Genomic DNA, 16,964 nt, shown 5'->3' on the forward strand with positions numbered 1-16,964 from the left:
TTATACTTCAGTCAAAGAAACTTTTATTATCTCAAAAGAAATACATAAGAGTCACTTTACAATTCGTAAGACGCCATTCGTGCAAGAAGCTATCACAACACAAATAGTCTAAAATATTATTTTCTTAACAAATCTAAAAAATCTTTTGCTCTACCACCGTTAAGACACTAACATTGCTGGCAAGTGCTAAGAAAGAGCGCCCTAGCTCAGATTAAGAACTAAAACTGGCGTGTGTGAAGCCTAATTTCGCTTAATTTTGTAGCATTCTCGGCTTGCTTTACTCGGGCTCGATAATATGTGGCAGGATAGCAATATCCGACGCCCAGGCGACCTGTGTAGCGCCTCGAGCGATATTAGACGATATGGATATTATGTATGTTTAGGCTCGAATACGTAAGGCGGTGTGGCGGTATTGTAGAGACGGGAGTTTCAGGCTTTTTTTTTATTTTTTATCCACAACAAGGAAGCTCTTGGCCTACAGGCCATCTCACCTGATGGTAAAAGGCGATCAGGCCGAAGGTGGAAGCGAGCTTCACCCGGAATCCTCAACCACGGAGGAACTGGCTATCTTACCTCTAACTGCCGGAACACAACAATGCTGTTAACATTGTTGTTATGGCGACAGACTTAGGTAAGATGGTGGTAGCTAGCCAGGCGAACTTAGAACAAGCCCTACCACCAACCAAACCGAACAGAAAAATCTGCCCCCACTGGGAATCGAACCCTGGACCTCTGCGTCTGAAGCAGGTGGTCTTACCACTAGACCAAAGAGGCGGCTTGGTGATACATTTGGGGAGACCTAGGTCTAAAAGACTTATTTTAGAGCACTAGAGATCAAATTCGTATCTAAATACAAATCTTACGAGTATTACCATCGGCAACAGTGTTAACTACCCATTGCCGGTCATGTCGTCTCGTTCTATCGCAAAGAATCACCATTTATGAGAGCGAGAGCAAAAACGAAAATGGATAGTTAACACTGTGGCCGATAGTACCTATATTTATTTACAGTTGTGTTTTGTTGTCATGGATTTCGTAACCATAAAATACTTGACTACATGAACTTACGTAAAAAAAATTATCAGTTTAGGTATTTAAAAGCTTTAAAAAAATATAAATGAAAATTCTCTAAATCCCCTAATCAAATCTTTCTTCATTTATTATATTTTCATAAATTTTGATGTTTCTTTTGTCTTTTCCAGGTACGTCAAAACCAGAATTATACTGAACCAGCTATGACGAAGGTATTATTGTTGTTTTATTACAAATATTGTCTGGAGATGACCTGACCCCCGGCGTACATTTATATGACCTTTTCCCGTACGATATATTTTTAGATGAGTAATTTCATTGTAAAGGAAACATTATACCTATGTTTGGTTACTTTGACGGTTAGTTGGATTTGATGATGGGCTGGATATTGTGCAGCCATCCGAAAACTCGTAGAAAACTGCTCGAAATTGAGACAAATTAAACATCAAGATATTAGTAATAGTGGAATGAGTATTGAATTAAGTGACTTTATTGTAATTGGCTCTAATTTACATTTAAAACCCAGTAAAAATCTCAATAGACTCAAATATACTTATGTGTCAAGACACTATAAAAGAGTTAAATATGTAGTAGTTTTAGTAGTAGGACTCGTTCCTAAGTTTAATCTAGCATAGCCTAGTTGTAGCTACGTCCAATCCACTTATCCAAGCACACTGTGGTAAATTAAATAACAGTAAATGTTGTATAGGCAGGTCCTAAAACAATATTTATGTAGCTAGCAATTGTTTATTACACCTAAAGCTGTCCAGCTTTTTCTGCGCCTACAATATTTTTATAGGCAATAAAAATGATAACTCCATAAGTTCGCGAACATTCGCGAACAACACTGTCACAGAATAAAGCTTTATGTAATTCCTGTGAGAGGCTGAGCGTAAATCATACACAAGATAGGAGTGAGTTTCGGCAAGTCGACACTGCGGGCAGGGCTCGCCAATCTTGGGAGAGATTTTAAGGAATTTTGGTGTTAAAGTTTGTGGTCCGATGAAAGCATTAAGTTCATTTAAAAGAGCTGTCTTCATCACAATCTACGTAGATACAGCAGAACATTAAAAAATTGGAGAGGGATAAACATAAAATTGCTATAGTTAAACATAATATTGTATTTTCACAGTGAATTTGTGTGTGAAAGATACATAATTCTAGATTCACATACAATTCCTTTCGATTCTGTTGAAGTAAATACTCAGCAAAGTTCATTACAAAAATTCACACCGAACTTTTCACAAATAGACGCGATTTTCACCATATTAGCGGCCATTGCAGTGAAAATCCAAAATGTCTCCAAATGGGAATTTAGTTTCACTTTGCGAACTTAATGCGGGCTGATACTTTCCTTGGGCCGGTTGCCAGTGAAGTTTACACACTAGTTTAAATCGCCTCATAGATCTAAGCGGAACCGAAGGCGGGGTCCACAATGTTGTTAAATGTATTTTATTTGAATAAAATGGAAAGTCTGCTTAGTAAAGCACATTTTTCCTTGGTAAATACAGACATAGGGTTATAGGATTGTGTTTCAAGTTTAAACTAATGAATTATAATAGTTATACCTACGTAACTCTTGTGTCTCATATTTAGAGTAGTAAAAAGCACCATTATTAGCTGATGATCTGTCAAAGATACCCCGATTGTACTCCATGTTGTCAAACATAGTGTATGTTTCAGGTAAACTTTCAGAGACCCTGATCGTTTATTTTCGCTAGAAAAATAGTTAAAAATAGCCCAAGGTTGCCCACCCCTGGCCCGGCCGTAAACACAAGTGTCACCGACACTCCGGCTAGAGCCGACACGAAAAACTGCTCCACGCAGGTGTCGCGCGTGAGTTATGTGAAGTGGAGCATCCACCGCCACGAAATACTGGAAAACTAGCTGCTGGAGTTCTGGGATTAAAGATTAAAATATTATTTCGGGATGGGGAAAACCATTTTGGCTAAAATATTATTTTTTACGATACTTTAAAACAAATTTCTTTTTTCTGCTCAACCCAAAGGTTTATTTTGGCATTAAAGTTTAAACAATAAAAATAAAATACTTGTAGTGAAAAATGGCGTATTCGGCTAAAAACGTAGACTTACGGCTTTTTCAAACAATACGTATGAGCAAGACTTGGTCATCCGTGTGTAGTACAGTCCGTCGCATTATGTCTTATGTGAAAAAGACTAAGGCCTGGTTTCTGAAGCGAGAATAACAGCTTGAACTCAAGAATGTTTAAATAATGAATATTTCATAATATGAACAATTTATTGATACTGAATGGGCATGCTCAAGCAAAAAATCACAATTAAGAAGCTTTTAGGTGGGTATTTATACGTTTATATACATTTAAAAAAAATACTTGCTGTGAATGGGCTAATATGGAAAGTTCATAGTTGATTAAAAGATGGACACGCTCAGGAGAGGTAAGGTATTTATTCAAGTACTTATGTACGTTAAAAAAATGAAAAATACTTTCTGCTAATGGGCCATAAGGACGTTTAATGAACATAAAATAGGTTTACTACTGACTTGTATTTATTACAGAATTACAATATTACAGCATATAGGTCACGTCCACACGCTAATAGGGTGGGTACGTATCGGTGCGTGCCCTCATGCTTCATAATTGAGTGCATTTTGTAGCGTACACTCACACAGTAACGTCCATAACCCTTTCGTAGCCCTAGGTCACACTGCCCTCTATAATCATAACATAAATTAGCTCTTTAATTAAACTATTCAATCATAGTGAACGTAGATAGATGGGCGTTTAAAAAATTAATAACGCAAAATTTTTCAATACGAAAGTAGCGCGTGCGTAATTTATGGCACCTTTTTTAACTACTATCCCATTGCAGATAAAAAATATTTACCTAAATTATTTTTTTTAAGTTACTTAATAATAATAATAATAATAAAATCGTTTATTGCGAGAAAAACAATTACATTTTTCATATTAATCTTGGACTCCACACTAGGCAAGCCTGTCTCGTGGAGGCCAGGAGATAACTTTACAATATTTTGGGTACTTAAAACTATTAAAACTATTATTAGAACATAAAAACAATAAAAAAATTAATAATTGTGCTGTATGTTTTATAAGTATGGGTTATGATGTATGTGTCGTGTATTAAGTAATTAGTGATTGATGATAAAATATTATGAAGTGTAGGTATGTCGTAGGTTACACATTTTGTTTATTGTACTATTCTTATGAAATGCTCTGTGTTTTCGTAATTTAGTGAGGTAAGCCATGTTCCTATTTTGTGTTTAGCCTCTCTAGTAGGTTTGTCTTTTATGTTGCAGAATTTTACTATTTTATTATAAATAAATGGGCTGAGAAACGTGTTGAATCGATGGGCAAATGAAGTTTTAGTTAATGGGACTGGGATTGTAAAAAATCTTTTTTGACAGGAGTTGTTTAAATCGGAGTTTAATACAGATTTGTGGACTGAGGTAGAGGTTAGTTGTATAAAGAGTTGTCTGACGCTAAGCAGGTTACATTCTCGGTAAAGAAGATCTGTTGGAAATAGGCGGTTTTTAAATAGCATCACCTTTAGAACTGAGCGCTGAGATCTTTCTAGTTGTAGTAGTGTAGAAGTTGCTGTACCACCCCAAGCTGTGATGCAGTACGTAATAAGCGATTGGCATAGGGCGGTGTATACGGACTTGAGCAGTTCTTTATCAGCCGAGGACCTCAGTAGCCTCATAATACTTACAATCTTCCTAACCCTTGCAGATACGACGTCAATGTGCTTTTTAAAATTTAACTTTTCATCAATAATGATACCAAGATATCTAATAAATTCGGTTCTAGAAATCGTGTTGCAGTTACACGGCTTATTGATATCGGGACTACAATTTAGAAAGAGAGGACTGTTTGGGCAGTGATCGGAGTGGATTTTTATAGGCATTGTATTTGTGGGTGCAGAAGCTAGGGTTTTGTGAAAACTAATAAATTTTGTTTTAGAGGTATTAAGTGAGAGAAGATTGTTGTTGAGCCAATTGCTTAGGGTAGCTATACCAGCTTCTGCACTACGATGAACGGTCTCCCAGGATTTGTCATGGAAAACGATAGCAGTATCGTCTGCGTAACAGATTACGTCGGCATTCTTAAGGTCCAGGGAGGTGATATCGTTAATGTATAGCAGAAATAAAGTTGGACCAAGTATGCTACCTTGTGGGACTCCAAATGAGATGGGTTGGTAGCTACTGACTCGCGAATCAATTTTGACACATTGTTGTCTATCAGTTAAGTAGCTTCTAAACCAGTCTAATGCTATGCCGCGTATACCAGCAAGATCTAGTTTTTTAAGTAGGATAGGAATTGAGACTGAGTCGAAGGCTTTTGCCAGATCCAGGAAAACACCTATACAAGCATTTCCTTTGTCAAGATTATCTACGATAGTGTTAGTCAAGAGGTTTACCGCTTGTTCAGTTGACCTTTGTCGACGAAAACCGTATTGCCGGTCACTTAAGAGTCCATTATCTTCGAGAAATTTTGCAAGTTTCTTATTAACAATTTTCTCCAGAATTTTAGAGAAAGTGCTCAGTAAAGAAATGGGACGATAATTGCTTGGAGATTCTTTGTTGCCACCTTTGTGAATTGGGGTGACAGAAGCTGTTTTCCAGTTGTTAGGGAAAACCCCTGAGGAGAGGCTAGTATTTAGTACATGTGTGAGAGGTTCAATTATATATGGTTTAATTACTTTTAAAAGGCGGTTGGAGATTCCATCAAGCCCTGGAGCACTGTCAGTTTTTAGGCCCATAATTATCCCTTCAACTTCATAGCAATCTGTGGGTTCTAAGAAAAATGAATTAGATGGAGAGTTCGGGTTAACAACTTTGGCAGCTAATGTATCTTCAGTTTCATTAAGATATTCCAATATTTTACTAGAGAGATTTTCACCGACTGTCGAGAAAAAATTGTTGAAAGAGTCCAAGCAGTTTTCTCCGTCTGAAGTATTATTTACCATGTTTATTGTGGGGTTTTTAGTTTTGTTAGTATGGGTTATTTGTTTTATTGTTTTCCAGAGTAATTTAGGGTTAGTTTTGTGTTTTTCAAGCTCATCTTTTTCATATTTCGTCTTTACTTTCCGAATTAAGTCAATGTAGAAGTTTCTGTATCTAGTGTATATTTTTTGCTGTATTGGATCATTTGGGTTTTTTCGAGCAGTCAGGTGTAATTTGTCTTTATGTTTGGAGCATTTAATCAATCCGGGGGTCATCCATGGCTTAAGGTTATTTTTTGAGCGACTAACGAGAGTAGTGTGTGAATGCTTTTCAATTACTAATTTCAACACTGAATCTAAGGTATTCGCGGCATCTGTAGCATCTGTATTATTCATTAGGGTAGACCAGTCATATTCTTTCAGTTCTTCTATAATATTGCCATAGTTAAGAGTTATGCGGGATTTCTGATTACGTGGGTATAAGTATGATTTGCTCAATAAACCGGTTAAAACAATATCGTGATCAACACTACTATGGCAGACAACAGAAGTGGCTTTACGTTTAGATCGGACAAAGACATGATCAAGACAAGAATTTCCCCGTGTGGGCTTGTTAACCGCAGGAAATAAGGCATGTTCTGCCATGAGACAAATATACGGTGCACTTAGATCAGTGTTGTTTATATTAATGTTAATGTCACCGGTGAGAATAAATTCGGATTTGTGTTTGGTAATTTCTAATAAGGACTCTAGTGAGCTTAAAAAAGGTGAGATATTCGAAAACGAAGGTGGACGATAAATGCCTAGGATAGATGGCTGATTAGGTATATCTACGCCTAAACAGTTTGCATCTTGGAGTTCAGGTTCATAAAAGGTAGGGTTTAGTTCCGATTTCACAAAAGCGACAACGCCTCCAGCTTGGTTAATATATTTTTCCGTACGATAGCAGGTGTAACCTTCGAGTGAATGGATTAGAGAATTTTCATTTAACCAGCATTCCGTTAAGATGAGAATATCAAATTTGATGTCAAATCGCCCGAGAGAGATGATAAAATTATCAAAATTCTTTTGTATGCTTCTTATATTAAAAGTAAGTATTTTAAATGTATACAGGTCATTTAGTACTTTTTTACACAATTCCGGGTAGTCTAATGTGTGGCATTCTACATTACAGGTATCATCTATATCCTGAGCTATCTGTAAGGGATTCATTTTAAAAGTCATATTTATGTAACGTCTTATTCATAAAACAGATGAGAAAAACCACACATTTGTACATTAAGTAAGTTTGATGTCGCAGAGGGAACTGAGTAACACAAATAAAGTTAACTGGTGTTTTGTGACCTGAGATCTGATGTGAATACTCCATATAAGAGTCGGGACTAATTGCAGATAAAAATTCATATAAACAAGTTCGGCTACTACATGTCAAGATGTTCTGAGGTTGTTGGTAGTGTTGTGAAGAAGAAACAAGTGCATTAGAGTGTTGCTGTAGGTATAAGTATGAAGTGAGAGTTTTCAATTTGTTTTTTGTAACGAGTACTGGAGTTATACTGTTAGTTAACATGAAGCTTAGTGAACATTTAGTACAGTTCATTTGTATATTTAGCTGCTTGCAATTTCTATTTGACATGCGTAAGAGAAAGAAGCCAACTAATAATAACATGTGTTCGGTACGATATTTTGACATAAGTACTAAGCGTATAGCATAATAATTAATAGTAGTAATTATAGTCAAACGAACAGCATATACATTCATATGTAAGTTAATTAATTTAACTTGAAAAAATAATACTCTAAGGACTTTTCTTATGTTCAATTTACCACAATTTAAAAGAGCAATTAATAATAATAAAATGGTTAGGTACATACTATAGTAACAGTTTAAATATGTTCTTATTGATAATTTGTTAGTGATTAAAGCACAGTTATGCTCCAGCTTTTTCTCTAAACAAACATCATAATACACATTCATATATAAATTATTAAATTTAACTTGAAAACTTAACATTATGAGATCTTTCCTTAAGATTAACTTACCAAAATTTAAATGAGCAATTAATAATAACAAAAATAAAATGTACATACTAATGTAGCAGGCTGTATCTGTTAATAATGGAAAGCTGATAATTTTAGCGGGGACTTGACGCGGCAGCAGCTGACTGAGCAGGAGGCCGGGGGCTCGATGAGGATGTATTAACAGCCAGGTAGCGATCCAGGTCAGAGTGGCGGCGAATATGAATGGGCCCCGCACCGTCCCTTTTGCGGACGAAGATGTTTCCTCCGTTGGTCCAGCAGTGTTTGTATTCGAGTTGTTTAGCACGAATTCTTGTTTCTCGAAATAACTGTCGATTTTCTCGGGTCAGTCGATCGTTGACGTAAATCGTGGATTCTGAGTTGTTGGGGTCAATGTCCTTTGTGTTGAGATTGCGTCTTGTTTTGGCCGATTTAATAAACTCGTCTCGTTTTTGTTTGCGTGTGAATCGCACCACGATGGGCCGAGGTAGTTGCTTATGATCTGTAGCTTTAGGTGGGCGGCCAATGCTAGCCCTCTTGACGTCGTCCAAGTCAGCCTCGTTAAGTGTGACTCCGATCTTGCATGCAGTTGTCAGCACCACGTGATATAGGTTTTCCATTTTGTGTTCTGGGACACCGACGATCTCGATCTCGTTACGGAGCTGTGCTTGTGACTGAATATTTAATTGTTCTTGTAGAAGTTGTATTGTGTTTTCTTGTTCCAAGTTACGTTCTTCTAGGTAAGTAATTTTTTGGTTCGATTGAAACAGCTGATTGGTGATCTCATCTAAGCGCTCGTTACAGTTTGAGATAGAGTTGACTGCTTGTGTTAATTGCTGTTTCAGTGAAGCCATTTCTTCCCGACATTGGCGTAATTCTAAGGTGAGGGCTTGCATATCAGAGGGGTTTCGAACCATCAAGGCCTCTGAGTCGTGGCGTGAGGTGGCGGGAGTGGCCGACTTATCACCGCTTTTTTTGTTGACAGTACATTTGCAGTCCGGGCATATCCAAGTTGCCTTATCTTGAGGAGCCTTACCATCTCCATTGAGGCATTGCAGGTGAAAGGTTTTGTTGCAGGTCTTGTATGTACATCCAATGTAGTTTTTGTCAGAAATATAGTTCTTACCTACCAAGCTACCAAAAATAATAATAATTAGGTACAAGGTAATAAATAAGGATTCCGGGTGAAGCTCGCTTCTACCTTCGGTCTGATCATCACTTACCATCAGGTGAGATATAGGCCAAGAGCTTCCTCGTTGTGGATAAAAAAACACCCTTAGTTGCCACGCTTTAGTTCCATTATACTCGTACATAAGTAGTACCGATACTTAGAAAGATCAAAGGGCAATAGATTAATTACTCTGTATGTCGCCTACACCTGGCTTTTTAACCTGGATTTTTAAATTCGTTACCGTCCAATAAAACAGCCAGCTGTTGCTTTCCCATAGTGTTCATTAGCATCACATTTCAAATCGTATGTGTCTGTTAAAGTAAGTTTAAAATTCAAAATCAATTACGATTTTTAAATTAGTTTGCCCTGGCATACCTACAAATTGTTCATCTCCATACTATCATAACACAGCTCACTAATTCCCCATAATATCATCGAATCAATACATTATGTAAACTTTGTAAACCCAATGGTTTTTGCCAAGATGGCTAACGAGCCATACGTCTCAGGTTTGAGCCAAAATTAATTAATATGATTATGTTTGGCGCACCTGCTGTGATTAATGGCGCGCGGACCGCAGCGATCGGTGACTACACGCAATTAGTCAACAATAGTGTGGCGACGACTTTGAGCAAGGTTCGAGTAAGGGTTTGTGACCCATATTGTAAAGTCAAAACTCAATTCACACTAAAGCTTGGGTATACAGGGTGTCCCTGTAAGTATAGATCAAAGAAACAGGATTGATTCTACGGCTCAAATGTAACTTTCCCTAAGAGACGGAAGAATTCAAATCTTCCAAAAAAAAATGACCTTTTCACACTAAGTAATTGTCTTCAGTAAAGTGGATATTGTTCCTGTAGGAAAGTTATTGCATTTGCATAGTAGAATCAGTACTTTTTTATACATACCCACTTACAGGGATACCCTGTATAGAGCCTGTGAACTGTGGTTGGCTTTGAATTTCATAGAGTAGATCAGAACATACGCCTAAAGCCTCTGAAAATTTTCCTAAATGAATCAATACCAGAGTAAACTTATTCCGATGTTTTCTATTTAATGGAGCTCGTGTGTATGAAATCTGTTCAAGCCACGCAATTCAATTGCATGAGCTTGATCGGGGTCATTAAATTAGAGTTGGCATCGCTTCTCAATCTGAAGTAAATAAGACAAGTAAGGAGGGTTTCACCATCTTACTTTAACTTTGACAAACGTCAAAAATCTGTCAAATTCCATACAAAAACACCGGTTATCGTTATAGTTACGGCCAAAGTTGCACCATCTAAGGTGCAACTTAGCCTAAGAATAGGATGCATTTGAGTAAGCCTGCAATAGTCTCTCTTCAAAATATTACATAGATATTTCCTTCGTTCATCCATGGGTAAAATCTGTCAGTAAGTAGGTGAAAATTAAAATAATTGCTAACTTAATAAAAAAGAAATCTATTAGCGGTTCTTTACTTCATATTGTAACTTTCGCGCAGTTTCTTCACAACATCAAATCGCATTGCTTGTTACACAGTTCACGGTTAGCTATTGGTGGCTATTGGGTCATGAAAAATTATATCATTTTGTACTACTTAATGTCCTTTTATGTTTTTTCTATACATGTAGCTACATTATAAATAATACAATATCAATAATGGAATATGAATAAATAAAAGTCTATTCTATCAATGAAGGATCTTACAAAGAGCTTTTTGTCTCATTTCGTACAATATTACCTATTAGTTTATTTTATTTTATTTTTATTTTATTTGTTTAACTATGTTTCAACAGCATTAAATTGTTAGTTCGTAACACTACCAATGAAAAGGGTCCTACTGGGAACTTAAATGAAAGAGTGGACTGTATTTCGATAGGGCTGGTTTAATAGCCGTTTACAATTAGGTTTAAGTACTAAACTAAACGACGTGGTGATATAAAATGGCGATCGCGAGTTGGAGGTCCGAATGAGTAGTACGTGCTATGTATGGCTGGGGGCCCAAGCGAGTGTTAATTAATTGTTGGTTAATAGAAATTAGTTCTTGTGATTACAATACTGATACATATTTTTAGATATAGGTACGTCGGAAACCTAACCATATTTGTTCATATTGAGGGTAATGTTGCTTCAAAAGACAACATCAAACATGTTGAGAACCGTAGCTCCTCGGTAATGCAATATGCTTACCGGAGAGTAATGTTTGCGGAGACTATGAGCAATGTGCGAACTGATACGTTACAGAAATTATGTTTGCTGAATCGATTCGGTTAGTGTTGTCGATAATGGCTTTGAGTATATTGTGCCAACATAAATAGGTGGGAATTATAGAGGACACAGACCAATTTATCGCTCTATTCTATAGTAATAGTTTGATTATGCTTTTCATCATTCTAGCAATAAACATTAAATTTCATTTTGATTAGATTTGTATTTAACATTTCAATGATAAAATGCAATGGAATCTAGCTTGAATTAAAACTTGAATCTCTTGATATGGGGATTATGAGTTCGATTCTTAGTTAGTCCAACATCCAGGATTAACTAATTAACATTTGATATCAAAGGGCGAGCTTGAATTAACATAAATTTTATGATAATTCTATGCTTCGAACAGGTTAAACCGTCGGTTCTACTAAGTCTTGTAAGACGCCTATGTATGTCGAATCAGAAATGAGGTTTTGTAAACGAACTAAAGTCGCTGACATAGCCCGACAGATTAGCAAGCTGAAGTGCAATGGGCAGGGCTCATAGTTCGCAGAACTGACGGCCAATGGGGCAGCAAGGTTCTGGAGTGGAGGCCACGTATCCGAAAACGCAGCGTGGGATGTTCATCGATAAAGGCGCTGGATGCGGAATGAGGATGAGGATGATTATGATGATACGCCTAAACGCCTATGGCGACTCTTTAACTCTAGCTTTGTTGTAACATAATACAACTTATAAATTGAGTAATTTGGCCAAACTCTTGTGACTCTACAAAAAACCTAAACACATGGGAATACGACACCAATGTTTAATACACTACTGTAGCATGACAGACGTCCACAAAGGCGTGTCTAAACATGCGAAATTACACGTTCGCAAACAAATTAAAGTTATTATACTAACCGCATAATTGTTAAATTGTTACAAAAGCCACACTTTGTGTGTGGCGATCAAACGGACTGCCTTCCTGTTGGGTAACAAAGATAGAAAACAACTGTGAAAGGGTTGCCAGTGTATAATTTGATGTACGTTTGATTTCTTGGAAGGAAAATGCAACAGTTGTTTTAGCTCTAAAGTCTACTTTGACATACATTCAAACCTATGTAGGCCGTTTAAACCGTTTTTATCTTTTTTTCATCTTTGAATTTATTAAACCGACCATTTCTGCGCTTTAAATAATCGACTGCCCTTTCTCAAGACAAATATCTTTGAGACTGTGATTTAGACTCGGTTTTCATCATTTGAAAACATCAACAGGTTCACAAATATCTTTAAAATTTGGCGATCAGAGCAGTTGCTAAGCAATTTTCTCGTTGCCTATAGGCAGTTCTTATCGTGAAACAGTTTTTAAAACAAAACTTCAGTTTCTTCATAGCCGTGTACATAAAGCCCTGTGTACACTAGTACACTGATCAAGCAGCCCTAGGGCCAGGCTACACGTACATGCAGCCAAGGAGCAAACACCTCCCGCAGGCTGCCGCAAATATTTGACCTCCATTATTGACCCCACACCTTGTGTTCCCGCCTCCATAGATATTATAGAACGGGGCCATGCTAGGAGATGTAGCGGGAACAATTTTAGAAATTTTCTTATTGAATTTTTTTTTTCTGATTTGGTCCTTCGAATCGTATTTTCATTATCTATCTTTAGTCATCACTGCGGGAGCAAGACTAATTTACCAGAGGTAAATGCAGTATTTGGTCTACACTCCATTCGCCGCTGGCCATACTCCACTACCATAGTCACCATCGTAGACCTAGACAGGTCTACGGTGGTGAATAGGCCATTGTGCTCTACATACAATGGAGTGACATGAAACATGAACTCGATAAAATTATAAAATCTATATTTGCTAACAGATAAATAAGCCCTATTTACTTTTATTTCCATAGTAATTATTTTTATGTGTTTGTGCTTGCTCTTGGTAATAATCTTACTCATGGCAGTACTTAATAATATGTATACCTACTACGAGTATGTTCTTGGGGTGAAGATGCGATCTATGATGGAGCGAATTAACTCAAAAGGAGCCAATTCACTCATGTCTTGAAGGCTTTATGTAGGTAGGAAAGAAAAATTATGTCTTAAATATTAATTAATAATTAAAAATCTCACTCTCTCCTGCCTTAAATCATTCTAAAGCGGCGTCTAGACCCCCGAACCCGAAACAAACACGGCCCGTAAATAATTTGCCTTTATTTTGCGACGATATTTTTCTCACAAACAACGCTTATATTTGACGTCTGCGGTACACCTTGCGTATAAATATTGGGCGGAGTAGTGTAACAATTGTTTGTATAACAAATTAAATGTGCCTTCATTTAAAAGAAAATGTAGGCTGTAATTGAATGTTCTATTAGACCACAAATTCTTCTTCTGCTTTGATTTTGATAATATCCTTACCTACCATATCTAGTCCAGTCATTTAAGCTTAAATTAGGTAAGAATCTCGGAATTCGAGATACCCAGCTGTAAGTCTGTAAATACTTGTATATTGACACCCTAAAAGTTGTCTCAAAACCTACATATGGTAGGGTGTAAGCAACTATTAAATTTTAAGGTCAAAGGTCACAAAAATCGGTTTTTTGCGCTTTTTTTGGAAATATCTCATTTCCTATGGGTTTTTTGCTATTTGTATTTATTATCAATATTGTAGAATACAAAATTCTCTACAAATTTTGTTCAAAAAATTTTTTTATACGGTGAACCGTTTTCGAGATAGAGGGCGGCCGCTAGTACTTATAATAAATCTGTAGAGAGGTCAATTCTATACATGAAATATATTTTCAAAATAACTATCAGGGGGTGATTAGTGATCGATACTGATGCCAAAAATGCAATCAGTAAAATTTTTGTCTGTCTGTCTGTCCGTCTGTATGTTCCTTATAGAAACAAAAACTACTCGCAGTGGCGTAGCGTGGGTGGGGCGGAGGGGGCGGCCCGCCCCGGGCGGCCAGCCCGCGGGGGCGGCAAAATATCTCAGTTTCGTAACTATCTCCAGAAACCCAGAATGAATTTATAAACTTACTGGGACAGCAAGTTCGATCCACCATCATCCGTCGTATTCAAAAAGCTAAATATCACTAGTTTACAAAAAAAAAGTTTTTCTTTTACCTAAAGATAATTCATATTGGTTGTGTTTTCTACCAGCTCCCTTATTACAAAAATATATGTCTCATATTTTTATCACGTCAAGTTTTTGAGATATCCACATTAACCTAAGTAAGCTGTTTTGTTAGCCGTATCGGAGTTTCTACTTTGTTTTAATTGCGTTTAAGTATTATTTTAACATTTTCACTTGTTTTAAAATGTCACCAAGGCAGTGTAAATTAAGCCCAAATAACTTTTGCTAAGTTTGTGGTCAAATTATATTGTCAAAAAAGAAGAGACCATTCACTGAGGCCGTAAAACGGGCCTATTTCTATTACGTTCAAATCTCGGTAACAAACCTGATAAAAAATGGGTTCCTGGTGTAGTGTGCGAAAATTTGAGAAGTATATTATTGCACTAGGCTGCAGGAAAAAAGAAAACATATACGATTCGGCACCCCAATGTTATGGAGAGAACCAACAAATCACACTAATGACTGTTACTTCTGCCTCACTGAAACTACAGGTTTTAACAACAAAACCCAAGAACATACAATATGTTGCACCAGTCACAAAACCTGTGCTACAATCTGAAGGAGTCCTTTATCCGTCATTACCTAGCAATTCCAGTAGGGGCAGTAACAAAAGATGCTTGGTATTAATTTAAAGCAGTAGTGAAAAGTTTCCTGGGAAACTATAAATTTATCTCAGAATTATGCAGAAATTGTTTCCAAATTATTGAGGAATTACCAAAGAATGGGTGTGAATAAGTCGTTAAAAATTCAATTTTTACATTCTCACCTGGATTTTTTTCCTAAGAATCTGGGAAGCGTGAGTGTTGAGCATGGCGAAAGTTTTCACCAGGATTTGAAGGTTTTTTAGGAAAGATACCAAGGAATTTGGGATAAAAATATGTTAGCGGATTGCTGCTGGTCTATAATAAGGGAAACTGATACTAATTAGTATAAAAGAAGGAGTAACACGACTCATTTTTGATTGTTTTTAGAGATGAATGTATAAAAAATATAATAATTAAAATAATCAATATTTACAAAATCTGACGTCCTAAATTTTTTCTAAGTTCAGTTTTCAAGTAAGGGTTAATAACTCTAACGATACATATCAGTTTCATCTCTGGGTAAAAAACCTTGTAAACTAGTGATATTATTGCGTAATCTTCGACAGTACACCAGACATCTCCCACAATGACCAAATGAGCCAAGTTCTGCGATACGTACATATCGAAGGAGAAAAAGTCGCCGTGGTAGAATCTTTCATTGACTTCTTCGAACCAAAAGGAAAAAATGCAAAAGATCTCAGCAATGATATAATCGCGAAGATAACATCAGACGGACTGGACATACAGAATCTGAGAGGACAGGCTTATGACAATGCTGCCACAATGTCAGGGATTCACAATGGAGTTCAAGCCAGGATTAAAGCACTGAATCCGAAAGCTCTATTCGTTGCATGCACAAACCACTCGCTAAACTTGGCTGGGGTACACGCTGCTTCTGAATCAGTGGATTCCGTGACGTTTTTTGGAACTCTGGAGAAGCTATTTGCCTTCTTTTCTGCATCAACTGTTCGATGGAACGCTTTGATTGCCGTCACAGGCCAAGCAGTGAAACGAGTCACTGAAACGCGCTGGAGCGCTAGACATGTAGCTGTCAAGATGCTTAAAAATAAGTTTGAGGTAGTTGTTGAGGTACTGGAACAATTAACAGATTCATCTCAAACTTCCGAAACAAGATCGGGAGCCAGTCTTCTCCTGACAGCCATGCAGTCATTTAACTTTCTAACTTTTCTTGGCTTTTGGGCTGCAGTGCTACCTGAAGTAGATGACGCACAGATTTACCTGCAGCAACGAGGACTAAGTGTGGATAAGTGTGCTCAGAAACTCTACGCTTTGAAAACCCTCTTAGTGGAAAGTAGAGACCGTTTCGTGCAAGAAGCAATTGACTTTGCTAAGACTCTCTGCGCAAAACTCGGAATCGAACTCAAAACGAGAAGAATTCGCAGAAAAAAACGCATGCATGGCGATGAATCTTCTGAAGATGCAGCTTTGTCTCACGAGCAGGAAATCCGTCGAGAGGTGTTCGCATCATTCGACAAGATCATTCAAGAAATGACGACTCGATTCCAGCAAATTCAAGAAATATCGGACAAGTTCGGATTTTTGATGCCAGCGAAACTTTTGGACAGCAAGTTTGAGTGTGATCTTTCCCATGTATTAGAAGACATCGACAAGGACGAGTTTCAGATGGAGCGGAAGCGTCTCCAGCAGTTTGTTGCCTGTTCTGAATCAGAGGAAGATATAAGTGGTAAAGGACCACTGGAGCTCCTCCAGTTCATTCAAAAACTAAATCTCGGAATTTCGGTTCCAAATATAGTCATCTTGATTCGTATATATTTGACTTTGGCGATTAGTGTTGCAAGTTGTGAGAGAAGTTTTTCGAAGTTGAAGCTAATAAAAAAATACCTCAGATCTACTATGAGCTCCGCTAGACTGTCAAACTTGG

At 37.1% G+C, this 16,964-nt stretch overlaps 1 protein-coding gene across 3 annotated transcripts in view; it reads left to right on the top strand.

The window, feature by feature from the left end:
• Positions 1 to 16,964, top strand: part of LOC135087583 (insulin-like growth factor-binding protein complex acid labile subunit) — a 344,347-nt gene that overhangs the window by 218,814 nt on the left and 108,569 nt on the right. For 2 of the 3 annotated variants that reach the window (XM_063982314.1, XM_063982312.1), the window contains one exon: positions 1,203 to 1,244. The exons of the other annotated variant lie outside the window; for it this stretch is intronic. In XM_063982314.1, coding sequence (XP_063838384.1) covers positions 1,203 to 1,244 — 42 coding nt within the window. The remainder of the gene's footprint in view (positions 1 to 1,202; positions 1,245 to 16,964) is intronic. 3 annotated transcript variants of the gene reach the window in all.

This window comes from Ostrinia nubilalis, chromosome 3, assembly GCF_963855985.1.
Source record: "Ostrinia nubilalis chromosome 3, ilOstNubi1.1, whole genome shotgun sequence".
Lineage (NCBI taxonomy): Eukaryota > Metazoa > Arthropoda > Insecta > Lepidoptera > Crambidae > Ostrinia > Ostrinia nubilalis.